At 49.1% G+C, this 25,820-nt stretch overlaps 10 protein-coding genes across 10 annotated transcripts; 4 read left to right on the top strand and 6 right to left on the bottom strand.

The window, feature by feature from the left end:
• Nucleotides 1-63: 63 nt before the first annotated feature.
• Nucleotides 64-2,790, bottom strand: N7447_005632 (uncharacterized protein; the record flags this gene model as incomplete). The annotated part of the gene is made up of 4 exons (XM_057229894.1): nt 64-720; nt 785-2,153; nt 2,201-2,637; nt 2,698-2,790. The coding sequence occupies 4 exons, from the start codon at nt 2,788-2,790 to the stop codon at nt 64-66; spliced, it is 2,556 nt and encodes an 851-aa protein (XP_057084984.1).
• A 415-nt stretch (nt 2,791-3,205) lies between these two features.
• N7447_005631 (uncharacterized protein) lies at nt 3,206-4,297 on the bottom strand (the record flags this gene model as incomplete). The annotated part of the gene is made up of 6 exons (XM_057229893.1): nt 3,206-3,436; nt 3,472-3,556; nt 3,626-3,810; nt 3,862-4,094; nt 4,154-4,171; nt 4,255-4,297. Coding segments are annotated over 6 exons (795 nt in total), but the record flags the coding sequence as incomplete, so codon positions are not given.
• Nucleotides 4,298-4,998: 701 nt separating this feature from the next.
• On the bottom strand, nt 4,999-8,417 carry N7447_005630 (sulfate transporter family protein; the record flags this gene model as incomplete). The annotated part of the gene is made up of 4 exons (XM_057229892.1): nt 4,999-6,471; nt 6,522-6,721; nt 6,774-8,114; nt 8,186-8,417. 4 exons carry the CDS (start codon nt 8,415-8,417, stop codon nt 4,999-5,001), a joined length of 3,246 nt encoding a protein of 1,081 aa, XP_057084982.1.
• Nucleotides 8,418-9,305: 888 nt separating this feature from the next.
• Nucleotides 9,306-10,177, bottom strand: N7447_005629 (DNA replication protein PSF1; the record flags this gene model as incomplete). Its single annotated transcript, XM_057229891.1, has 3 exons — nt 9,306-9,399; nt 9,458-9,978; nt 10,097-10,177. The coding sequence occupies 3 exons, from the start codon at nt 10,175-10,177 to the stop codon at nt 9,306-9,308; spliced, it is 696 nt and encodes a 231-aa protein (XP_057084981.1).
• A 314-nt stretch (nt 10,178-10,491) lies between these two features.
• Nucleotides 10,492-11,644, bottom strand: N7447_005628 (isopenicillin N synthase family dioxygenase; the record flags this gene model as incomplete). The annotated part of the gene is made up of 3 exons (XM_057229890.1): nt 10,492-10,715; nt 10,767-11,202; nt 11,297-11,644. The coding sequence occupies 3 exons, from the start codon at nt 11,642-11,644 to the stop codon at nt 10,492-10,494; spliced, it is 1,008 nt and encodes a 335-aa protein (XP_057084980.1).
• Nucleotides 11,645-13,323: 1,679 nt separating this feature from the next.
• On the top strand, nt 13,324-14,094 carry N7447_005627 (uncharacterized protein; the record flags this gene model as incomplete). The annotated part of the gene is made up of 1 exon (XM_057229889.1): nt 13,324-14,094. The coding sequence occupies one exon, from the start codon at nt 13,324-13,326 to the stop codon at nt 14,092-14,094; it is 771 nt and encodes a 256-aa protein (XP_057084979.1).
• Nucleotides 14,095-15,295: 1,201 nt separating this feature from the next.
• On the bottom strand, nt 15,296-15,691 carry N7447_005626 (uncharacterized protein; the record flags this gene model as incomplete). The annotated part of the gene is made up of 1 exon (XM_057229888.1): nt 15,296-15,691. One exon carries the CDS (start codon nt 15,689-15,691, stop codon nt 15,296-15,298), a length of 396 nt encoding a protein of 131 aa, XP_057084978.1.
• Nucleotides 15,692-17,198: 1,507 nt separating this feature from the next.
• On the top strand, nt 17,199-18,430 carry N7447_005625 (uncharacterized protein; the record flags this gene model as incomplete). Its single annotated transcript, XM_057229887.1, has 2 exons — nt 17,199-18,282; nt 18,351-18,430. The coding sequence occupies 2 exons, from the start codon at nt 17,199-17,201 to the stop codon at nt 18,428-18,430; spliced, it is 1,164 nt and encodes a 387-aa protein (XP_057084977.1).
• An 833-nt stretch (nt 18,431-19,263) lies between these two features.
• N7447_005624 (Rcd1-like cell differentiation family protein) lies at nt 19,264-20,619 on the top strand (the record flags this gene model as incomplete). The annotated part of the gene is made up of 4 exons (XM_057229886.1): nt 19,264-19,729; nt 19,796-19,951; nt 20,015-20,390; nt 20,445-20,619. 4 exons carry the CDS (start codon nt 19,264-19,266, stop codon nt 20,617-20,619), a joined length of 1,173 nt encoding a protein of 390 aa, XP_057084976.1.
• A 962-nt stretch (nt 20,620-21,581) lies between these two features.
• Nucleotides 21,582-24,414, top strand: N7447_005623 (putative PHD finger domain protein; the record flags this gene model as incomplete). Its single annotated transcript, XM_057229885.1, has 5 exons — nt 21,582-21,755; nt 21,878-21,975; nt 22,041-22,260; nt 22,318-23,163; nt 23,215-24,414. The coding sequence occupies 5 exons, from the start codon at nt 21,582-21,584 to the stop codon at nt 24,412-24,414; spliced, it is 2,538 nt and encodes an 845-aa protein (XP_057084975.1).
• Between the last annotated feature and the right edge of the window lie 1,406 nt (nt 24,415-25,820).

The raw sequence follows: 25,820 nt of genomic DNA, 5'->3' as shown, positions 1-25,820 counted from the left end.
CATGTTCTTGGGCTGAAAACCCTAAGTGGATGAGGGGTATGGACTCAATAACTTGGTATCAGTCTACTCGTCCATGTTCTCGATCATCTCCTCGGTCAGCTCGTATTCGTCGGTGGCACGTGTCTCCTGCGACATCGCCATGTCCAGAAGCCAGTCAACACGGACAATCCGGGGAGTCTTCTTGATCTCGAGTGCCAGTTGACGGAATCGTGGCCAGACTCGACTATGATTAGCTCCGGCGCTGCTGAGAAGAAAGACATCCTTGCGAGCAGGGTTGTCGTCTTCCGCTTCGCTGTCGTCGTCGCTCTCCTCCCGCCGGGAATGGTTCGCTATAGCCAGACGACCACGGAATAGCATGCACTCTCCTCCGTTTGTTTCAACAATAGACTTAAATGCATCAAATCCGCCTCGAATGTCCTCGACGCAATAGATGCGATACCCCTGCAGCATTTTATTCTTGTTCTTCATTGCGTTTGTTGTGACAGAAGACAGGTCAAAATTGTACTTCTTCTCGGCTTCTTTATCCTTTAGAGGGAAATCGGAGGGGTCGAGCAGTTCCTCCTTTTTCAGGCAACTAGTGATGAAGTCTGTGCTCACAATCATCGGCGCATGCGCGAGTGCATTCACGAATTTAGTGGTCCGCAAGATGGACGGTGCGGCCAAGTGAGAGCATCGTCGGGCATCTTGAACCACCAGAATACCGAGATCTCGAAGGCCTCGCTGTGAACATGTCAGTAATGAATCTTGAGCCAATCATGTTTATAATTGCAATAGCCAAACAAACCTTGTCTGCGTCCTCTTTCTTCTCGTTGCCCTTCCCTACCCATCTCTGATAGCCAGTAATCAGCAGGTGCATAGCAATTGGTGGCCGAGACTTTTTCTGTCGTTTGGTCTCCACTGCCTGCTCGCCTTCGCTCTCATCCTCGGCTTCAAGTGAGGCACGCTTCTTGTTCTCCTGAACCCGGCCCTCGTCTGACTTTCGTCTGCCACCGTATATAACACCGCCCACGCGTTTCCTTTCCTTTTCGTACAAGGCAAGATCTGGGGCATATTCGTGGAGTCGGGCAGTTGCTGCATCTTTCGACTTGCGGCTACTGGTCGACGACGGGGTCTCGTTTTCTTTGCCTTCGGACATGATTCGAGTTCGTGCAGGTGTTTGGATGGGTTGGCGCGACTTCCCATTTCCCTGCGGAGTACCATGCGAGGTTTCCGCGGCATCCTCATCAATCTTCCGTTTCTTCTCAGCGGGAGGCTGCACTGATACCATATTTCGGTCCTTTCTCTGCATTGCGCGCCGCGGGCTATGAGCGACAGTCTCCCCGGATGAGAAAAAGACCTGCTCCAAAACATTACGGTCGAGCTGGGTCTGGCCTGCGACTTCTCCGAGATTAGTTCGCAGGGGGAAGTGGCTGTAGCGCGGGTTTGAGGCCGGCTGTAGCTTCCATTTTGCATAACTGTCCTCCAGCCACAGGTGGTTGACCACTTCAAGGCCCCATTCCTTCGCGGCATTGCATTTCTCACTCGTTCCATGTGCCGTAATCAGATGGGTATTTTCTTGCTTTAATGTTTTGGTACATTCTGCACCTGCTGCTGCGATCAAATTCTCCAAGTAGATTCTTGCTTCGCCAATATAGTTGGACAAACTAATCTTCAAGCCTTCGAACCCGGGGATGCCAGTACGAGATATCGGGTAATGCAGCAGTCGCCTGAGGGGTGAAGTATATGTGTTGAATGTCATGAGGCGGTAGAGCCATGCGAGATTCCCAACGTCTATGTTCAGTCGCGATGCTGTGCGGTACGCAAATCCGTCTCGGTAACGACAAATTAACATATCTGCCCCATCAATATTTGATGTCATCTTGGCGCCGCCTTGTTCGAGGACAGATTGGATTGATTCTTGCAAGTGCGAGCCGATGCCAAGATCCGGAGACAGCATAATACACTTCCCTTCGAAGACACTCCGTTGGCCTGGGTTATGCGCCGTACTAGATGGCGTGGGCAGCTTAGCCGGATCTGTTGTTGACGCACCGACCAAATCTTGATTCTCTTGCCATCGGATTGGAGTATCAGGACCCACGCGCAAGATCTCTGGGTCTGGAAGTGTATATGGACGTTCGTCGATTCGTCGACCAAGTTTAAGGCAGTCATCGAACCTGTTCCCAGTCAGCGATGGCCACTGACTAGTGTGCATGAAACTCACCAGTGGGGTAGTACAATCTTCACGTTCAATTTCTTCGCCTGAACAATGCGCGCCTTGTCGGAATCGGCTGTGAGGTCCACCAAGTGTGTAACCATCTGAGAAACTCTTGGAGCGTACAATCCACCTTTCGCAACCACGCCACCTATGATGGCATCCTTGTCTCCCTCGGGTATGTCACCGCAGGTAACCACGACATCATTCATGAACAGCCGCGGGTCTGGGCTGTATTGGCGAGGATTCGCCAATTTTCGCTTCGTCAATGAGTTACCCACCCATTGTGGCTTCACGACAGGGATCAAAGCATCGCAGGCAGTATCGTAGGCTTCGAAGTCAATTGTGGTAGAGATCAAATGGCTGAACTTGGCCACATCGGGGACCTCGGCACCGGGTTGAACAATCTGAGGTTCGCCGCCATTTTGCTCGAGAATAGTTGCGAGCTAGGCGATTATAATTTGTCAGTCTAGTTCAGGCCGTAATAGGGGCAGGAAAACACATACCTGCTCCGCGGATTCCCTCGAAAGGTCCTTGGAGCATACAATGCAGAGGCAACACTGCTCGAAGAGCTTAGACTCTCCGTTTTCAGTTGCCATGGCCAAATTTAGGGATGAAGTATGCGATCAAAGACCGAATGATTGGAAAATCTCCAAGAGAAGTCACATCCAAGTGTAAAACCAAAATGAGGCAATCGGGGACGCGCCCACGCGTATCAGGAACGCCGGATCACGTGCATCACGGCGCGCGGGGATTGGAATTCAGATAGATCTCGTTTGACCTATATATTTAGAATCGACCTAACTTAGGTCTTTTTTTTTGATATTATTAAATTACTACAGGTCTTAAATGATAATATCCAAAAATGCCCAATATTTGTATGGACTATACTGGACCCCAGAATCCGTCGTTTTCACAAATCAAGCCTCTTCCCGTTTTTTCTGGTCAACTATTCTTCTTGTAGTCAAATAAGGAACTTCCCAAAACCGTGCTTGGTATGGCTATTCTTACAATCTGCCGGTCCCCGGGCTCGGACTCAATGGACACAACATTGCAATCAGGCCCAGATCCAGATGTAAAATCGGGGTTGACATCGGGGTCATTGTCAGATGTGGGCTCGGTCTGGGTAGGCTGTTCGCATCTAGAGGATTTCACAGAGTCATCGCTACCGGGTGTTGATGGCGCAACCAAGGGCATCAGTCGATTGCCAGGAAGATTGGTCATGCGCTTAATAATGTCAACATACTAAGGTTCTCTTGGGGTCTTGGAAGTATACCTACGTATTCTAATGTAGTAGATGAATATTGGTACCCGGATCGGTGAAATTGAGTTCCATACTCTGCAGCAAGCTGGGCATCGGTGCGCCTGGTAGAATGTGTCATCAGTATATGCTTAGGTAGTTGACCACACCAGAGAGTAACAAAAGAGACCCACGCAATTTCCTCTAATGCATCACAATAGTAGACGATTAGAGTGGCAGAAATAGTGTGCCTCTTGGGTTCTTTCAAATAGAGGGCATCACGCCAGCCTCCCATCAAAACCCAACGCTTTATCGCGTTACTTCGAGCAATTTCTTCCTCGATGCCCACGGGACCGAGCTTTCGCGGGTTAACTATACACTATCAGCATACACCTTAAATGTACAGAGTTCGAGCCAACGGAACACGCACCGGCACCAATATGGTGGTCACGAACATGATCGGATAAGGTGCGCGGCTCGTTGAAGCTCGCTCCTCACAGTTGAGTCTCTTGGACCAAGATATCACAACTATTCTAATTGGGGTAACCATCGGGGCTTGTGACCTATTAGAAGCAAGAGCAACTATGAGTCGTTTCTTGCTTATATATCGATGTTGGGTCGTCAATTTTAGTTTCCAATCAGGATTGTTATTTGGAATAGGTCCTATGAAGGTTCAATATACTGGCCGTTGCCGGAGCAAATTACTTATATTCTTCACTCACCGTGTGCGTAGCCCCAAACTGGATGTGGGTTCGTTGCATTCAGTACATCGGGATTGAGAAAGTCGCCTTTGAATGTTTTTGGATAGCCGTAGCCAGGTTACCTCCATCCCGTCCAGATGGCTCATGGATAGACGATTGCAACGAAGCTGTAAAAGGGGAAAGATGTGCAGGGTGTAGTGATGGCAAAGATTGAGAAACAAAATGACCATCGTGGGGGGTCTTTATTGATTTATTGCATATAGCGGTGGCAAACAAGGAGTAACATGCCTGGACGAGGTCTTGTTCAGGGAAGTTCTCATTGTACTCGACGGGAGATTATGATCAAGACATATGTTCCTACATGACTTGCTTGAACAGCTTTAAAAATAATTGTATCGCTTGCCTAAGTAAAAATTGCATACCAGGGCTTCATAGGCAACTCTGTAGGGCGAGCGATCTCGAATTGTAGATATCTCCAGACTGTTCAAGGGAGATTTCTTTTAGCGTCTTCATACTGCTTTTGGTCTCATGCATTTTGAAAAAATAATCTTACGCTGGTGAATGAAGCTGAAGTGAAGGGTTTGGCATGTAAGGAATCAAAATCCCCTGTGATTCAAGGTAACTAACTATGAGGTCGACGTCCGCATCTCGAAAAGGAGTCCGTCGCGGATCGGTCGTAGTGACGTCGGCCTACTTGGTACAATCATCAAGATTGTCGGTATGCATGCATGGATGCTGTAGCTGCTATGTACGAATAAATATGTAAACCAAAGAGCCGGGAAATATGAAGAATAAAAATGAAGCCCAACTCGCTCAGATAACCACCAAAGCTAGATGCAAAAAGCGAACAAGCCAAGAAAACCAAATCAAGCTGCCATCGTCAAAACATACGAGGTGATACTATCCATGCGCTCAGTCGTCAACTTCAAGCTAACAGTCAACAGCTCACGAGCAATGCGTGGCTCCTTATCCTGCAGCGCCTTCCACTGCACCCCCGTCAAACACCAAGCCACACAATCGCGCTCAGCCTTGACCGTCGCCGTGCGGCGCGTATCACTGAAGAAAGGTAATTCGCCGCACGGTCGACCAGCGACAATGAGCTCGAAGTAGCGGCCCTGCGGGAGGTCGTAGCCAGCGCGCAGCATGCCCGACTCGAGGAGGTAGAACGCGTGCGGGGTGTCGCCTTCGTGGTACAGGACTGTGCCAGCAAGGTAGGATTCGCGGGAGAAGTAGGCGCAGGCGGGGAACCAAAAGTCTTCATTTTGGGTCGATAGGCCTTGGAAGGTTTGGAGGAGGAGGGGAAGTGGTTGGCGCATAGCGGACCAGGCAGGGGAGGCCATCATTGTTGTTTCGTGGGCTTGGATGGTTGAGGTCGCTACACGCTGCAGGTATTGACGCCGGGGTGAGCTGACGACGTTGTCGGCTAGGGTGGTGGGTTTGGGTCCCGAGGGCACGGGGACTGAGGCGGGGACTGAGGCGGGGACTTGGGGGAGCTCGGAGTTTGCAGTTGAGTCGGTGGGTGTGGCAAGTGCTTCCTGGTGGCTGTAAAAGACCTTTAGGTAGTTGTTCTCGCAGAACTCAAGCGCTGAGTTAAGATCTTCGAAGATGGGCACACCGGACTCTGGCTCGAAGAGTCCTACATTTTGTAGAGACTTGCCTACTTCACCTTCAACATTCAAACCGGAGATAGCTGTTTGTACGTTGCGCTTTCGGAGAACACGGTTGATGCGGGTGAATGCTTCTGCGGCTGAGAAGTCGAGTCCGTAGACCCGAGAAAAGTCGAGAATGAGGAATCGAATGGGACGTCGGTCGAAAGCTTCCTCCTCAATCAGGCCACGCATGGTGTTCTCAACATTCACAATGGTTCCGAAGAATAGATATCCACCAAGCTTGATAATCAGGGTCTGTTGTCCAGCTTCGCGTAGGAATTGTTGTTGGATAGGAGGACGTCGGACCGTCGACCCAGAAATTTCGCCCGAGAATGTTGCTCGAATGGCGGATTTGCGAGAAGTCTGGACCACAAAGTTCACGCAGGCCAAAATGATACCAATGAAGATTCCAACCACAAAGTCCCAAGCGCCCATTGTAACGACAATAATGACAACGGTTAAATATTCAAGCCGGGTGAGTTTTCCCCATGTATCCACCAATGCCTCTTGCAAAAGCTCAATGCCCAACAAGAAAATCAACGCACCGACAACCATTATGGGGATATAGCCGATGATGACTGGGCCAATAACCATAATGCCTGCAGTAGCTGCCGCCAACATCAGACCGGCCAACCGAGATGATCCACCGCTTGCGATGAAGAGAAGACTATTGGTATAGACAAGATAGTTCTACTTTTGTTAGCTCGTTGACCACAGCTCTATAAATGGCGGTCACATACCTGAATACTTCCTGCAAATCCTGAAAGTGCATTCGTCACGCCATGCGCCACGAGCTCTCTGTCGACATTGAGATTGTCTTCACCGGTGGATATGCCCAGCGCAGGTACGTTAATGGGCACATGAAGCACACCAAAGAAAGTCAAAGCAAACATGGCCGGGATTGTCTCACTAAAGGCAGTCCAATTGACGGCCGAGAGATCTGAAATGAATTAGCAAGGTGACGCCCAAAGCATTGCAGCCAATCGACTCACCATAAAGAGTATAGAAATGATACCACGGATTATTCGAAGATGGGGCATCGAAGACCCATCCATTGTGGCGCAGTGCACCCATAGAGATCCTGGCGCTTAAAATGACTATGTAGAACATTGCAGCAACAGCAATGAAGTATCCACCAACAAGGAAGTTTGAGCGAACGAATCGTTTGAGAACAAGAAGGCCAATTGCAAGGAACAGGGGTATCATCCAAAGAGGGAAAGTATCAAGCTGGAAAAGTTTCTGGATCGTGGGGAGATTGTACTCAAAAGACCCGGGAAGCCGGGCTGAAACCTCCATTCCAGTCTGTAGAAGAAAGTAGCCCACGCCACCGATGCACCCGATGAGGATATGACGGGGAAAGAAGCCAATGAGCGAGCCCAGCCCACAGACACCCATTAAGAAGAACACCAAGCCGGTGAGAATTGAACTGGCCGAGAAGGCTAGGATTGTCGTCGCAATCACTGACTTCGGGTTATCCTTGCCGATCGAATTCATGATGGTGAAAGCCATCTGGTGGAAGAAGGGTACTACTTCAATCATCTCACTTCCTATTCCTCCTTTGAAAATCGAGCCTCCACAGGAGAATACAACTTGGGAAATAATGGTACTGACATAGAACATCGAGATACCGTCAGTTCCTAGGTGAGAGAACAGAGGTTCTCCCAGAGGAAACAAGATCATTCCATAGGATAAGGCATCAAGAATGTTTAGAAGTAGTCCCAGCAATACGGCGGGAACCAGACTGGCGGGGTATACCACAGCCTCTTTCCATATAGCTCGCTTATCCCATGACTTTGGGTTCGACAAGATCCGAGTATAGTGAGTGGCATATGAAATTCCTTTCGTTGTTAGGGTTGGAGACCGTTTGGCAGCCGGTCTTTGATTCTCGGCGTCGCCTGAACTTCCATAATATTGGGTAGATTTGGATCTTGATTTGGATAATAACGCGGTGTTCTCATTGTCTTGTTCGGGTTCCTCGTGGGTCTTTGGCAGTGGGGGAGAGGACATATCACCGGTCCCGGGTTGCGTGACCTGGTCCTCCACCGTATCCGTCAATGGACGGCGAATCATCTCTGTCAAGGCCGAAGAGCCTGAAGGCGAAGTAGGATCGATAGAGGGATATCCCGGCTCCAACAACGCCTCCCCCGCGGCATGGTGAGAGCTTGTAGCTTCATCCGAGTAACTTGCAGAATTTTGGCTGCCGTGGAATATATCAAGGCTAGGAGGTAAGCCGGGCCCGTCCCTCAAGATGGATTTCTTATTCAGCGAAAGGCCATAGGTAGCGAGTTCTGCGGTCTGGTCACGGAGACCGTCTGAAGCATAATGAGCCGGGTCTACGATTGGTCAAACGGTCAGTAAATACTCGCGCGGGGTCTCTAACAGTATATCATGCACAATGACCCACCCATATTGTTGTTGAAGGACCGGTGGTAGAATGAACGGGTTGGTGTTCGCGTTGTCGATCCATTGTAGCTGGATGATTCCGCTCCCATTGGACCGGGCGGGCTGCCTAGGTTTGCTTGTTCCACCAGCGTTTCTGACGGGGCGTTACCCTGGGGGTCGCGGTCAAACAACAGATTGCGTGACAGCGCTGATGCGCGAGAGTCACGACGGCCGCGAGGTTGCAGCACCGCCATGTTTCGCGCAATTGCCAAGTGATAAAGTCGAAAAAGTCAAGAAATCCGGAAGATAAACGGGGCCACTAGCGCAGGCGACCGCTTGAACAAACAAATGACGCAACCGAGATGGTCATTGCACAGGGGGCTCAATGCGTTATATGTATAAAAGAGAGGGTTATCAACACAAATCTAAATTAGCAAAGATAGAAATCGAAGTACCGGGAATTTTGACTAAACGTCCCTTATCTCCTAACAGCCAACTAACCACATCCGGATTGGTACAGATGACAGAGATGGTCTGTGCGAGACTTAGGGAAACCGCCATGTGGATAAAAAATACTTAACCTCTCCGTACAAGGCTGTCTCTTCACTTGAATTAACTTTGCACTAACTCGACTAATTCGACTAACTCGATTTCTGAAACTAGATATGCAAATCAAAGTATGCAGCAAGCTGCAGCTCCGCAGTCGGACGCATAGTATTGGAGCATAAGATTCCTTGCATAACGCCATAAGCCAATGAGCTGTCCACGGGGATGGTCATTTGCCAATATTTACCGGGCATCTTACACGTCTGTAGCTTATTTCTTTCTCACCTTTCCGAGGTGATTATCTATCTGCATCTAGACTCTGCTCCAACCTTTTACCATAGGCTAATCTAAACCTAGAGAAAAAATTCGAGAAAAAAAATTATATTGATTAAACCAGCAGTCATGTACGATCAGACTCGTGTCACGCCATTGCAATGCAGAAAATTATCATTTGGGCCGTTAGGGCGAACACGCTAACGGCGGGGGTATCTCAAAGTACATGGTCCCTTCATAAAACCACTGTAGATAGCGAACGCCAATTCATGTTTCTTGTACTCATATAGAACCCAAAGAAGCCAGGTAGTCCCGACTCACATTCAAGTCAACCGCTCCAGGAAACCCTGAGCAATCAGCCGTTCCACATCACCCTGACGAACATAGAGCTGACTGTTCTTGGTCAAGTTGATCACACTAAGCCTGAATTAGCCACCAGATCTCCAAACAATGCCAGAGAGAAAAGAAAACATACCCATATTCCGTCTGAATCTCACCAGCATCCTTTAACACCCGTACATCAATGAACAAATCTTTCGGTGGCTCCAGCGTCCCCGTCAAGTCGACATCCGTCCACTGGCCCTTATACGCAGCAAGCATATCCCCGTACTGGCGAAAATACTCCTCCTCCTCGGGACTCAGCGAACTATGCCCGCTATCCCCAAGAGCAGTGTGCTGAGCTGCCCCACTGTCCCCGGACGGTTGCTGCTGCTCGAGGATATCCACTCCCATCCAGCACAGCTCCTCGAGTTTCTCCGTGCGCACGCGGTGATATGCAAGCAGGCAGCGCTTGTTCCGGCGCATGCACAGGTGATCGACGAGTAGCGCGCAGGCGATAGCTGGGTCCGCGGAGGGGTTGAACCCGCCCTCGAAGGGCTCTAGGAGGCGGGTGACATCACGGTCGAGATCGCGGACTTCGCGAGTTACTGCGCGCACGATCTCAGTTTGGTAGGGGGGTAAGTGAGCGAGGGATTGAGTGCGTTTGGCGTGTTGGACCTATCGCGGGTAAGGTGTTGGTCAGCGGGTTGTGTTCTCTCTTTGTGCTATTTGGCGGTCGGTGTCTGGGTTGGGATTGTGAACACCCAAGAGCAGGATAAATCTATAGCACACGTACCAATTTGTTGCCGAGTTCGCCGTACATGGTGGCCACGCGGTCGGGATCCTGGTCCTGATGAAGGACGCGACTTTGATCCATCTCGGCGAGCGCCAAGATTGGCTCTTAGTCAGGTGGAGTGATCGGCGCCAAGGGCAAGTATGGAGTCACTTTTATGGTAAAGGCTTTCGATCTTCGAAAGAGACAGATGAAAAGTACATTGGAAGTCACAATACTTCATTAAATACCTGTGTAGGATTGGAATTTCACAAGATGATTGAGGAGGGGGAATGGCAAAGAAGCTGGAGGGAGCACAATGGCTTCAATTCTAGACGAATCGGGGAAAAGTGACCAATGGGATTATTCCTGAAAGATAATAAAAGATAATAAAAGTGAGCCAATGATTGCTACTACTATCAGTACTGCATAGAAGCCCTCATTTGGTTGTATCCAGCCTGTGTGATCGGCTCATACCTTGCAGCACCTTCTCCAACACATGGAATACATTCAATCACCGAGTCAGGATCCGGTGCCATGAAATACGGAATAGAAAACCGTCTACGGGTCATACGATCGGTTCCTTCGAATCTATCAGGAAGAGGCGGCAAAGTGACTCGATGGCTGGTAGACCCCAGAAGATCTATACAAGTCAGCGGTTGAGAGCAAACCCGGAGCATATCAAGCGACAAACCGTTACTCCACCTCTGTAAAAGATCACCCACATTCATCAAAATTGCGTTCTTGATAGGCGTTGCAGAGACAAATTTTCCCGGTGACGAAACATCCTCGACTTCCAACCCACCACAGTCATCTTGAAACAGCAAGGTGATCGAACTCCAGTCTGTATGTGCGGGGCATCTGGCTGCACGCTCTGTCTCAATTGCTTCTGCCGGAATAGGAGGATAGTGTAGTAGGCGCAGCTGGTTATTATGACCTGAGTGTTTCTCTAGCAGATGGTTCTCATCTAGCTCCAAACCAACAGCAAGCGCTTGTAGAACCTCCCCTCCGACACGGAAACACTCCCAGTAGAAGCGGTGCATGAAGTCACGGAAACCAGGGAGACTGTGTTCGGGTAGCCATTGATTAGGCTGAGTGGTATTGTCGTCGCTTCCTATATCATAGCTTTCCTATGGCAGGTCAATGAAGCTCAAATTATACTATACAGATAAACCCGGCGCTGATTGGAAAGTACAAGACCATGGATAAACAGCGGATGCTCACTTTAATGTCTATAACTTCCCTCAGCTGGCCCGTCTTTTCATTGTCGTTACCGGTATTCATCGCCTGTGACACCTTCTCCAGCCCGGGCCAAGAGTACCCTCTGTGGACCGCCCATCCCTCTGGATGGGGCGCTTGGAGTTTCTCGTCTTGTGGCAATTCGAAGAATAGCTTTGACCAGTTGAATACCTCGTCTAGCATCGATTCTGGCAATGAGTGATTGATTATGTACACGAATCCGACTGTTTTGCAAGCGGCGACGATTTCTCGCGCAATTCGCTGACGACTGGACTCCGTGTTCCAACCGGCAAAGTCCACGACAGGGATGCTGGGGGACTTAACAGAAGCCATGGCAGGTTGAGGTTCTAGTGTAAGGATCAAGACACAAATTAAGACAATATGATACGAGACAAGAGCTCAGAAGAAAGAAAAGGGCAAGTTTTCGACCTAACAGACCTAACACCCCTTACATGTCAGACACTGGGGTACCCTACATGTATCTGTGTTTTCTGGTCAGTTGTGCCCTTTTAGGTTTGGCGCCGCATTGTTGCAGCCCGACTATTGGGTCTCAATATTGCTTCTCTAAGTATCACCATCACGACTCACCATGAATACAACACCACAATAAATCCTCAACATTGATGATGCCCTGATGTCGGAGGCAAATCCCGCGCGCCTTGGTGGACTCCGACTGCGAGCGCTGTGCGAGGCTACACAACTACCTGGTTGCGTATGGCTGGATGGCCTGCCATGGACAAGAGACACCTGATCTCGATGAGCTAGCTAGTCAGCCTTTTTTTTTAACTGACAAGGATATACAGATTGTGTGCGAACGACTCCACCCATCAGTGAGTTCCTTCCTAGATTCGATATTCTCGCCTGAACCTAGCTTCTTTTACTGGGTGAATGATATTACAATGGAGTTGGTTAACGAAACTTTTCACGATGAGGACAACGATCTAAACAATCCAAAGAGTGAAGTCTCTCCGGTTTAAAGCCATTGCACCCTGTTTGGGGGTTCTGCACGATACTATGGCGCTTACGGCTCGACAGAGGTTTATAAGGGTGCCTCGCAACCAGGAGGGATGGGGCAAGAATATCCCGCCCGTCCTACTCTTCGCAGCTGCAGATAGCAGCCACACAGTTCATTTTGGGAAGGAGATTCGATGGCTTTTCCTTGGGCCAGAGGATGAGGTATATTCAACGAAAATGATCTTATTCCTACGGGGCTGTACAGTGAGTCGGTACGCCGGTGCCAATATGCTAGAGAGGAGAAGGGCTTCCGTCTACTACCACCTTTCTGGGATCACAATGAAGCAAACATGAGTGATGGGACATCGACTTTGGCAGGGTCTGTCACAGCTCTTTCAACATGGCATTTTTCATCCACTTGTGGCGAAGGGCTGGCTCAAAGTACAAGAGCCAAATCTCCGTTTCCACAGAGTAACAAGTAGCGATCCAAGACATATCACGTATTCGTTGGCATTGGGACTTCACCGTGAGAACGTACCCAATCAGCCTAACAATTTAGCTGCAGTAGGATCGAAACTGTCCCACGTTTTGTTTTACAAATTATGTTCTAGTGATTATTGAAACTGTTTTGGTACATATTACCACTCCCCCGGGCATTAATAGAATTAATATAAAAATTAATATATCCTGACTTGCTTTGGGTCTAGAGGGTCGGGCTGCGGTTGCTGGGGCATCCTGGTGGAGATTTGTGACCTGACGCTGTGAACTACATCATTTGTTCTTTAAGCCCTGATCTTTTCTAGAATCTCTCAAATCTTCCGGCATCAGGTACTCAGGTATGTTCAAGTGCCGAGTCTTCAATTATACCGTTCGCGACCGATGAAAGCTAATCTTACTCCTTTTTAGTGGTTTGTTGACACCCGAGCCCAACCCCGGATAACGCCTCCAACGACGAAACGAAGCATGAAAATAAACCACTAAACTCACCCAAATCAAACGAAACCTCAAGTCAATTTCTCCAAATCGACCATTCCAACCCCCGTCCCCAGACCCCGAGAATGCGGGCTTCCCGGTGGATCTGGATTGCTGCCACATTCCTCACCTCGGCCGTCCACTCAACGGAGACAGCACCCTTCACCGAGGCACAAGAAGCCACAGCCAACAAACGAGCCTTCGAAATTCTTCGCATTCTCAGAAGAGCCGACAACAACTGCCCGGGCGGCTTCATCCCCTGCACCGAACTGGGCAACGCCAACGCATGCTGTAAGCACGGAACGAACTGCTCACGCGATGACGCCAACAACATCGCCTGCTGTGCGAGTGGTGCGAGCTGCACCGGCAGTCTGACAGGTACGAAGACGGCAGGTACAGGCACCGCCTTCATGTTTCCTAACGCCGCAACCGCAACCCCCACTTCTGAGGGCCGGGCGGCGTCCGTCACCGGGTCGACACTGGACGGCGCATACCCATTTGTTGTCATCCCGACCGCTTTCAGAAATGCTGAGACTTGCTCATCTTACTACTCCCTGTGTCAGTCTGGGTACACACAGTGCACTGGTGCGTTGATGGGCCGTTACGGCGTCACTATTGGTGGTGCTGGGGAAGGCAAGACGGTTCAGGCTGTCACGGCTGCGTCGCAGGCGACTTCCATTTGCTCGAGCTTGAGTGCAGATGCTTGCCATGGTATCAACTTAGGGTATTGTGGCAGTGTTGCGACACAGACTGGCGATGCGGATGCAGCTGGGAATGATGCCTCCCCTGCGCGGATGTCGAGTCTCCATGATCTGGTCTTTGGGCTGGCAGTTGGGGTTGCGGGGATGTTTATATGATTCACGGATTTGAAATGATATTTGAAATGTGTTCTTTTTGTTTGTATATCCTTTTTTCCTCTGTGACTTTTCTATCACCATGTGGAGCAATCAGAGACCTCTGGAATTATGATATATATTGGGCTTGGGTGATAGCTCTGCCAATTTCTCGGTATAAATGCTTTAGAAAGCTACAGTTTTGACTAAACTATATATAAGTTATCACCATCTAGTATTCTTGACATGGAAAGCTCTAAACATGATACCATACTTTGAGTGCAGCTATCGGCTAGCAGAGCTGATGTCTCTTAGATGCTTGACAGACCTGAGGGGTCGGCTCTGTCAATCTAGCCTGGTTCGGTAGAAATCACTGTAGATTGATTAGATGAACCTGCTCGTACCCGACATGGATCCGCCATGGCGTTCATAAAAACTTATTCGACCATGGTTGGAATGACCGCCCCACTTTTATCTCGTCCAACCCAGGGTTCGAACGGATCATAGACACGTGACTTTCCAACGCGCAGGGCGAATTATATGCTGTTAAAAGGCCCACACTAGTATACCCTTAATAAAGGATCTGTAAGGGGGAAAAAAGGTAGCTTCTCTTTGATTGAGTGTGTCATCTTTAGTGCAGGGGCTATGCCAATCTTCTCTGTATATTTTCAGTTGACCATATGCCCCGAAGGGCGAAATATCTATTCGTTCAGTTCATTACAACCTCACTTTGGTGTAGAAAATGACCGCCTATATGTTTGGACATGGCAGTTATTTGTCAAGATGGATTTGTGAATTTGAATGACACTTTGATAGTACAATCTCTAGAAGCAGATACATTTTTTTTTCCCAATGTAAGCCTTATGTTTGGTTCTAACATCTGATTAAATTTTTACACCTGGGTTCGATGATGAAGAGCAAGAGAACAGTCTCTTAGACTGATCTGCTTCTGTTTCACTGGGTCATATTGAAACACATTTGCGGGTTGTTGGTTAGCGATTTGAGGCTAGCGAATTAGCCAACAGTCTCGATGATGTGATCAATGAGAGTCCATTCCAGGTTAGTGACGGAGCATAGATCTGATGGTTACAATTTGATATGAACTGTGTTCAATGGCCAGACTACGTATTGTCGTTCACTCTATGACCGACTGACTAGTAGGCACAGAAAAACACTTTATTAGCACAGGCACTCGACACATTTTTGAAAGATGATCGAGTCTTTATCATCGTATGGTGGTCTGACGCGTTGTATGTCCGCCTTTAGTCCTGCCACAATCGCTACTTGTACCGGGAGTCTCTCCATCATATTTGGTCTTGCTCGGAGTCCTTTGTTGCACGGCACCTCTAGCAGCAGTGCTGTCAGGAACGGTGTGGGCCATGGGAGAGGAAGCAGGGAACTGATCGATCTCTGGCGCATCGGCCCGAGCGATATTCAGATTGGGGATCAGGGATAACACAGCGGCATAATTGGCTTTGGTCAGGATCGTTCGTGCCTTCACATCGTCGATGATGAATGAGTTGCGGTCCACCGGGTTGTCCGGGCTCAGAGGCACATAGGCGGCGCCAGCTTTCATGACACCAAGGATTGCGATAATGGTATCAATGGACTTCTCCAACATCAGAGGAATAGGGTCTCCTACGTGAACTCCCTTCTTGATCAGATAATGAGCCAGTGTTGAGATTCTTGGTCTTTGGGTTCTCAGAATATTGCGAGGCTTGCCTAGTTTGTTATATCCAGTCTACATACCAGCTGCGTCATGTGGCCCATTTCAGAATCCGATCCAACCCATGCCCGGGCTAAGAATACCTCAAGGCTTTGGCAGTATACTCAGAAGTAGGGCCAAGAGTGATAACACGGTGGGGAGCAAGATCATGGATAGTCCGAAGCTAGTTTTGAATGTGGCCAGTTTTGGCGATGCAAAGAGTCTCGTAATCCATGGGTGACCTAACATAACCAGCTGTTTAATGACGAGACACTGGCTTCGGGGGCAACAGCGGACAAAAGTTGCACCTCCGATGGGATCGAATATGTTGGTGACACTATCTCTAGGTTTGAGCCATCGTACAAGCGACCATGTGGTCAATAAATGGGCTCGCAGCATACACCACTATCAGTCGTTAGAAATATTTTCATACTAAGAAAAAGAGCGATATGCCTAGTAGTTAGTGGCATGACAGAGTGAGAATCTTCTAACCAAGCATTGCGGAGTCGCCGAGTTCCATTAGAATGAATCACTTGAAGGCTTTGATTATCGCGTCAATGCAGAGACCATCGTCTTCGATCTCTTTCAGGCAAGCAAATCCATCAGCATACGATGTAGAGACACTTTAGGGATGTCCCTTGGAGATCTGAGCATCTGTACGGAGTAAGTAGGATGTCGATCCAGCAGCCCTCCAGTACTTTGACTGCAGATTTGATCGGATCTCTAGGGCTTTTGAAGGATTGGGCAATTCGTCGTTGGGCTGCCATTAGTGGCACGGAATATCCCCGAACATGACTTGCGATTTATGGGATTCATGGCTGCCCAACGCATTCCGTACGTTGTATGCACAATTGGATTGTGTTCCTTTTTTCGAGTCAGAGAAGGCGAGCCTATTTTTACCCGAGGCATAATAATTTTAAGATGGCGGTGTTGGTCACCACGCTGATTGCTGCCATGCGGGTGGAGAAACCTGCATTCAATCGTTGATCGCTTCTGACAGGACGCAGGGGAGCCAACTCAGGGCTTGTTATTCGAGGTGAAAAAAATGGTGTTGGACTAATCATAATCAAATAAAATATGAAACCCCAGCCACCATGAAAATAAATGGAAAACCTTGGTGGATTAGGCGATTGGTAGGAAATCGGGTGGTTGGGTATACGGAGAGAGGCTGGGAGACGCTGTGTAGCTAACAAACTGGAGCACTCTCCTCTCTTGACTTCTCTCATTCTTTTTCATTCTTTGTCTACATTCCGATCTCTTGACGTCTCAAATATTTGAGATCTTTGTTTACTGGTGATCTACAAAGATCGCTCGAGTATACGGTGAGACTACTGAGAAACATCCAGTCCAAATTATTACGCTCTCCCACTCGAGTGATTTTACCATTGAATCTCGGCAAAGGTTGCCTCACTGTTTCTCTGCGATGCGGTCTTTATCCGTCCTGCCGGTGCTCTCGACACTTGCCCTACTTCTCAACTACTCGCTCCACACAGCTGCAACCCCGCTCGCATTGCCAGCAAACGTCACCGAAGAGCACAGACTTGAGAAACGCTGTGCGAACCCTTGCGGCTACAACGACTGGCTTTGCTGCGAGACCGGTCAGACGTGCAGTACCAACAGTGCCAAAGAGGCCGTCTGTTCAGATGGTAGTGGCAGTGACAGCAGTGGAGACTGGGAATATTACACAACCACCTACGTGCTCACCAACACCGACGTATCAACTATTACCTCTGTTTGGAGCAGCCAGATTGCCGCAGCTACAGGCACGGGCAGCTGCAGATTCGACCTCGGCGAGACAAAGTGTGGCTCGACTTGTTGCGATGCTACCCAAGAATGCGCCTTGAATGCCGCTGGTGACGCGGGCCAATGTGTTGCTGAGAGCTCTTCATTTGTTGCGACTGCGACAGGAACAGAATCAGGATCAGAAGCCACGCCGGGCGTGCGAGTGACGAGCAATGGGGCAAGCACCGTAACAGCAACCTCAACTCCAACCACCACGGAGGGATTCACAGCGCCGGTCGGAACGGACGGGGCAGATTTGATCGGCGTCAAAGCCACAAGCAGCAGCGGACTCAGTGGTGGCGCCATCGCAGGAATCGTCATCGGCAGTATCGTCGGTGTATTCTTATTGCTACTCCTCTGCGCCTGCATCTGCTTCAAGGGTATCTTGGAAGGCCTGCTTGCAGCACTCGGCATTGGCAAGAAGCGCCGTAGACAGGATACAACCTATATTGAAGAGCGCCATTCTCACCATTCGCATGGCAGTCGGCCCCCTCCTCCTCCAGGCCGAACTTGGTTCGGCACCAAACCAGCCGCGGGAGGCAGCGAGGTTAGCGAGAAGAAAGAGTCCAAATGGGGCTTCGGTACAATTGCTATTATCATCGGTGCTCTTGCTCTGTGTTTGGGATTGAAGAGGAAGAGAGATAGAGAGCACGATGACGACAAGACCGAGTCCTCCTACCCAAGTTCATACTACTACTATTCTGACTATTACTCGGGCACAGGGAGTACGTTTGCCCCCCATATACCTTCACAAGCGAAAGACCTCTACTGACTTTTCTTCTTTTACAGGCAGCCGAAGTTCTGACAGACGAACTAGAGATACGCGACGGTCACGACGATCGCGCACCCGCTCTGACCGTCCATAATATCTGACGCGAGGGAGACTCACTTCCTCTGCCAGTGCGGGTTTTCAGTTCGACAACCTTAGTTTGATTATGCATTTATGGCGCTGGATTTATAACGTGACTAATGTACGACTACGATTTGCACGATGATTATTTTTTTTTTGGTTTTGATTTAGGATTGACGATATTGCCCTTTTTTTTATGTCGATATGAGAGATTTATGGCACACTACGATGTACATATGAAGTTATGAGCACAAACTCGACACGATATAATTCTTGGACTTGTGTATTACTGTCTAATAAGGATTGACATGGTATAATTGCTGGCCCACGGACACCGACATGAAATAACTGTGAGTGACTGGCGCATGGAAATTGCAAAACGGCTGCAGAAAGCAAACAACTTGCAGGAAACAATGTGCTCTGTTCGGATGCCATGCAGGTTTGACACAAGGTACGCAAATTCAATAATTCCTAGTTAAATGAGAGAAAAGAGAAAAGAGTAGCAGAGACAGAAGAGAAAATTATTATGGAATATAGTACAAGACAGTAAAGAGAGACATGCCCAAGGCCAAAAAAGACCACACAAAAGTTAGGGGAGGCACTTTACCTCCCCGCCTTCACTTCCGCCTTTTCCCTCCTCCACACTCCTCTGTTCTACCTGTTTGACCCATTCTACTCATTCTACCACTATCCTTGCAACTTGTCTTCAGTCATCAATGATTTCAGTCTCGGGATTAAACTCCTGACGTTATTAACCCTATCTCAACTTTATCCCAGCCCCCCATTTTGCCGTCGCTTCGCCTGAGTTCCGATCCTTCGGAGTATTACGAGTCTCCGAAACGACTCATCACCCACCATGCTTCAAGCGCAGACCCAACACGTCTTTTCCCACCAACATCAATACCCCCAGGCTGATCCCTCGTGGATGCAGCATCAACAACAGCAACAGCAACAGCACCACCAGGCTCAGCCGCACCCACACCAATCGCAGCAGCAGCACGCTTCCCTGGTCGCCCAACAGCATGCCCAGGTTCAAGCTGCTGCCGCCGCAGCACAGCAACAACACTATGGCCGCATTGCCATGAGCGGCAACGGTGCTGGAAACCCTGCGCAGGGAGCCGGTGGCGCCGGCGGCATGGGTGGAGATGGTATGTCGAATGCAGTCTCCGCCATGGATGGTGGAATTAGTGAGGAGAATCGCAAGGTCTTCATTTGGGTCGCCGAGCTATTGGATCCAGCTCGCAGGGAATCTGCTTTGATGGAACTAAGCAAGAAGCGGGAACAGGTCCCCGAACTGGCTCTGGTTATCTGGCACTCTTTTGGTATGGCTCCATTCCCAACGTGCGCCCAGCCCTGTCTACACTAAACTAACGGTCGGAAACTTGCAGGTGTCATGACTGCACTTCTTCAAGAAATCATCTCGGTATATCCGCTCTTGAACCCTTCTCAGTTGACTGCCGCCGCGTCAAATCGAGTCTGCAATGCGCTGGCGCTTTTGCAATGCGTCGCGTCCCACAATGAGACCCGCACTCTTTTCTTGAACGGTGAGTAATCTATTTACCATGACCCCATGCAAAATCGATTGCTAATTTCCGCTCGTCGTTCAGCTCACATCCCTCTTTTCCTCTATCCCTTCCTCAACACCACCTCCAAGTCTCGTCCCTTCGAATACCTCCGACTCACATCGCTGGGCGTCATTGGCGCATTGGTGAAGAATGACTCCTCTGACGTGATCAACTTCCTTCTAACTACAGAGATCATCCCTCTCTGCCTTCGCATTATGGAGACGGGATCGGAACTGAGCAAAACTGTTGCTATCTTTATCGTACAGAAAATTCTTCTCGATGATATTGGTTTGGGTTACATTTGCGCGACATATGAAAGATTCTATGCCGTGGGCACTGTCCTGAGCAACATGGTCACTCAGTTGGTGGAGCAACAGACCGTCCGCCTTCTCAAGCATGTTGTGCGCTGCTTTCTTCGGTAAGCCCTCGTGCAATATCCCTCTTCGTGGGCATCTCTAACAGTAAGATACAGCCTCAGTGACAACAGCCGGGCTCGAGAGGCCTTGCGACAATGTCTCCCCGAACCGCTCCGGGACGCCACGTTCTCCTCCGTCCTCCGTGACGACGCAGCCACCAAACGCTGCCTGGCTCAACTTCTTATCAACTTGTCCGACACCGTCTCGGATGGAGCCCCGGCAGCCATGTAACATACAAAAAACATCTGTTTCTTTCTCCCGAAATATTTTACCTTATGATATGCATGGGAAAGGCTTCTGGCGATTAACGGACACAAGGCGCAAAATTGTGATTGAAGAACTGGATGGATCCAGCGCGTGAGATATGTCATCGATTGAGGGCATCGGATCCAAATCTGCTTTTTCTTCATTCCGGGTTGTTTCTCTCTTTACCGCATTTATATTGGGTTTCTTGAGGGTTCGGTGATCTGCGTTGGGGGGAGGTTTAATGTATTCTTGTGCCTTTCTTCCTTTTTCTTTTTCTTTCTTTCTTTCTATCTTTGTTTTGCATTTTGCTTCTGGGAAATATGCTTCTTCTCTTTTCATTGATTTTCATTTTCGACGGAACTCTTCTGTCGTGGCGCGAATTCTGGTTGGCGCTGTCGTCTGTGTGCATTTTTCTCCTCGTCTTTGACGACCCCCAACTGCTCTGTGTGAGATAGACCTTTGAGCGAGAGATATCCAAAGATCCAGGCGTCTGCTTTGTTTTGATTTTTCTCTTTTTCTCTTGTGTATATGCGACTGTTCTCAAAAGCATGAATGTACTTGTCTCCGATTCATGAATATTCGATCTTCCATTGTTCGCATAATCTCATTGTATAATTTTCTTCCGAATTAAGATCAATCATATGATCGACAAGACAAAATTTGCTTGAAATTCTTAACTTCTCCCCTTGCTAGTTTCGACAAACGCATCGAATCACGTGATGCCGTCCTTGACGCGCCGCCTTACTGATCGTCTTGCCTCACGACACGAAAAAAAGCCCAGACTCAACCTTCATATTTCTTAGGCCCTTTTTCGGTTTTTACGCTTACATTTTTCATATGAAAGTTGGACTCTCCTCTGGCTTTCATCTCCGCCCAGATTCAATTCCAGTGAACCCCCTCGTTGGACACCTCCGAGAAAACCGGCCCTAAACGGTTGTCCCGCCGCGATGGGATCGCGAAAGCGCACCCACTCCGAGGCCGTCTCGGTGGCCGAGCAACAAGCACCAGAAGAACCTGGTTTGCTCTCGCAGCTCAGGAGCAACTGGGCATTTGCAAGCCTCATGCAATACATTGCCATCTTTGGCCAGGTCATGAAGATTGACGAGGAGTTTGGGATTGAGGTATGTCCATTAACATCGCCTGAGATGAGATCAATGATGCGCTTCGTGTCGCATTGATGAGAAGATATACAAGCGTATCTCAGTTGGTTGAATTACGGCTGATAGCTTTTGCCCCACGCTAGGACCTAGAAGTCGAATGCCTCAAACCCGAGCCCTCTCATAAATTACTAGAGATTGGATTGTGTCTCCTCAAATGGATTTCGTCGCATCGCGGTCTTACGTATGTATACAGGAATAGATTTCTTGCTGTCCCAAGCGATTTCACTAACATTACTTTGTTGGCAGCTTCGACAATTTCGATGAGTATACCCGGCGCCAGTACAATGCGAAAGCGCCCAATACCACCAATCCCTTCGGCTACGAGGAAGAACCAAACAAGTTCTTGCATTTCGATGTTTTCACCAAGATACATGTCCTCCACCAGCTGACGGTATGGACATTCTGGAACCCGGACCGCATTCGCGACAAGATGCCCGAAAAGAAGGAAACTGAGCAGACAGAATGGGTAAGCGAGCTTTCGTATAACCTTAACTCTTGACCATCGCATACTGACCTTCGCCAGCGTATCGAAGAGTTTGGCTGGGACCACGAGGGGCGTTCATACTATGTGCTAGATGACAACCGTCTTTACCGTCGCACCGACCTTCCCTTACCTCCCCCTCCCCAGCGTCCTAAGAAGAAGGCAAAGAGCCGGTCTTCCCGAGTATCGAGAACGTCAAAGCGTACCTCTACGGCAGCTGCGGAAGAGGGTTCCGACGAGGAGAGGAAGGATACCAACGATGCAGATGCCGTCGCGGCCTTTGCTGAAGACCCTTTCAAGTGGGAGTGTGTGGCTGTCACACTCGAGGAATACCAGGCTTTCCTAGACACACTCCAAAAAACCAAGGATGCGGATGAGAAATACCTACGCGATAGCATTGTCGAGCATGTCCTGCCCATCCTCGAAAAGGCGGAGGAAGCGCAGCAGCGCAAGCGCCAGAAGCGTGAAAAGGAGCTTATGAACTTGCAGCTAGTTTCAGGTGCTAAGAGGTCCAGCCGACTTGCCGCCAAGGAAGAAAAGGAACGACAGGAACGAGATGCTGCTGAAGCTGCCCAAAAGCGTGAGAGCGACCTGGCCGAGGCTCGTAAGCAGCAGGCGAAACAACATCAGCTTGAGGAAGATCGACAGTCGCGTACAATGACTCGAGAGCAGCGCATCAGAGATCGTGAACAGAAGCGACTGCTGCATGAGGCGGAGCTTGAACGCATCGCGGAAGAACAAGAAAGAATCGAAAGGGGTGAAAGCAGGGTGTCTGCGCGCAACCTCCAGGCTGATCTAGAGAAGTCCCAGAAGAATCTAGCAGGGCTTGCCCAAGATGACCAGTGGGTATTTGATTGCTCTGGCTGCGGAGTGCATGGTGAGAATTTGGTGAGTTCCAGTTTCCGAGCATGTGGCAGCCCTAATCTAACATTGTCCCAGGATGACGGAAGTCACAGTGTTGCCTGCGAAAAATGCAATGTTTGGCAGCATAGCAAGTGTCTTGGTATCTCACAGGAAGCGGCCGAAAAGGAAGACTTTCACTTTGTCTGCCGAGACTGCAAGCAAAAAGAGGAAGATTCCAACAAGCCCAAACTTCCACCTCTCAAATTTCGAGTCAGTGCTTCAGCATCTCCTTCGGCTGCTCCTCCGCTCAGTAACAAACAGAAGGCGGAGGGTGACGAAGACCCTGCTCCGCCTTCGCCTGTGAAGAAATCACATCGAGCTCTATCCAATGTTCAAAACGAACCCTTAAGAACACAACCTACTCTACACTCGTCCGCTATTGGTCATGGCAACTTCTATCCTCCTCCATCTCCCCAGCGCCGGGTCCATCACACAGATCACACTCCATCTTCAAGCCCTCCTCGTCCACCCTTTTCTCCGCCAAAGGGTATGAACGGCTTGCTGCATGCCGCTATGGAGCAGCATCCGCAGTCATCCTCCTCTCAGCACTCTTTGCCGCCTATGCAGCCAGCTCCTCATCTTCCCCCCTTTGGGTCGTTCCCTGTGCGGCCCTCCTCCTCTCACTCTGCTCAAAGTCCTGTTCAAAACCAACCATCTATGTCACCTACACAGGGCAACCCTGATGTTGGCCCTATTGCGGGCTTCCCGCCTGTTGCCCCAAGCCACGCAGCATCTCCGTGGAGTTCTTTCGAGACTCCCCGTCCGCAGTCAGGTCATGCAGCCACGCCATCGATGTCTAATCACTACCCGTCTTTCTCTGCCGCGACGCCCAACGGCAACCACTCTTCGCCTCCTCAAAGTTCTCACGGCATGGCTATGTCTGGGATCAGCCCAACTAAACATTCACCCCGTCCGCTTACTGCCAGTGCCATGGCAGGCGCACCAGTCCTACCGCCCATCCGCAGACTGGAGCCGAGCCCGAAGCTTATGGGCCGTAGCTCCCCAGATGCTCCGATCCCTCCGCCTGTCAAATGCATGACTCCTGAGCAGGAGGAACGTCGACAGAGAGAAAATGCTTCAATGCTACACCAGGCTCATCACTACCAGAGCAATAGCCAGCATCTGATGTCATCACCGTCTCTGAATCGCCTTCCTCCCTTGGGCTCAGGAACCACATCTCAGTACCCCGATCCTGTTCCTTCGCCTCAGCGCGGAAGCAATGGCCAAAACCAATGAATTTCCAGCGCAACAGTATGAATAGCTTGGGTTATTTTCTCTTTTCAGATATCCTTTGTATTGGCCCCTTTTTGAGTCTGCAAACATCTGATTACCGTTTTGGATACATTTTAGAATCACTATCGAAACCCAACCCCACAACTTGTGCTGCAGTGAATTGCGAGCAGGTGTGATCTGTGTTTTCGACAAGTTTTTCGACGTCTGTTTTAACTTCTGCAGATCGTGGTTAAGTGGGCGCAAATGGTATTCACCCGGGTATGTTTTTCCAGGTTTTCCGGAGTCATTTTCCTGGGTAACGACATATGACACATTGAATCTCTAAATCTGCCACATCAAGCCTTCTGGCCTGCTAGGCATCAGTGTTCTTGCCTTTCCCTGAGGTTCACGAACCTTGTTGATGTACCGTGTTTTGATCACGAGTTTTCCCTTTGTCGTTGGTGTCAAGGCTCTGTCTCGTTTGAACATTCCTTCGATTCTCCTTGGAGTTGCTTGAGACTTGTGGGCTGGCGTTCGAAACTCCTTTCTGTTCGTTTCTTTCTTTCCTGTTTTTATAATGCATCAAGATGGATGGGACTCGAGCGGCGTTTTCAGATGGTCTGGCCCTGGCACCATTGTTTTGATGGGCGAAGACATGTGTATTCTAATAGACAATCTTATTTGATTTCAATCTTGAACTACTCAACATTTAATGTAGTTGATGGAAGGGTTTATGGGAAATGTTTAAAGGTCGAGATATATATTCTAAATCTATATATCTGCAGCCCCTGTCCAAAAAGTAGAACGACATATACAGTAGTAACCGCAATGCTCTGGTCCCAACCTATTGTAAACCTTTCAGTCTATTAAATGTACTAGTTCAACATCTATTTCCCCTATAAGATGACTTTATATTCAACCCATCGTCTATCTAGAAGAACGTGGTAGTCAACACAAAAGCATTATGCCTAGTCAAGATCGAAATTCACTTATACGTCCATCGGCATATACCCCTGGCTACAAATGCAATGCCCAAAGGCAGTTCTGCCCAGCTGAACAGCCAACAGTATGCACACGCTGATACACTGCGCTACATACTATCTATATCCCTGTATCCTGTACTCCGTACAACAACGCGGCTCGCAGCATTTGAACCCTTTCTCTCTAGCCCCGGCTCGCAATCATACTCTGCCATTTCTTTATTAACTATTTCATTTCGTTTATTATAAACACAATAGGACAACAATAACTAAGGGCTATAATAATTAAAAAAGGAGAAACAAAAAGAAAAAATAGAAAACAAACAAACAAAAGAACATCTTCCCGTCCCCAGCATCCCATTCCGCAAAGGTATTAGTGTGGTAGCAAGTTGTATTAGGTAGATGCCCGATGAGAAAGGTCGTAAGTTAACGACAATACCACCTCATACT

Source organism: Penicillium robsamsonii (genome assembly GCF_028829455.1).
Source record: "Penicillium robsamsonii strain IBT 29466 chromosome Unknown utg000003l_segment0_segment0, whole genome shotgun sequence".
Lineage (NCBI taxonomy): Eukaryota > Fungi > Ascomycota > Eurotiomycetes > Eurotiales > Aspergillaceae > Penicillium > Penicillium robsamsonii.
This window is presented reverse-complemented; position numbering and strand designations above follow the sequence as displayed.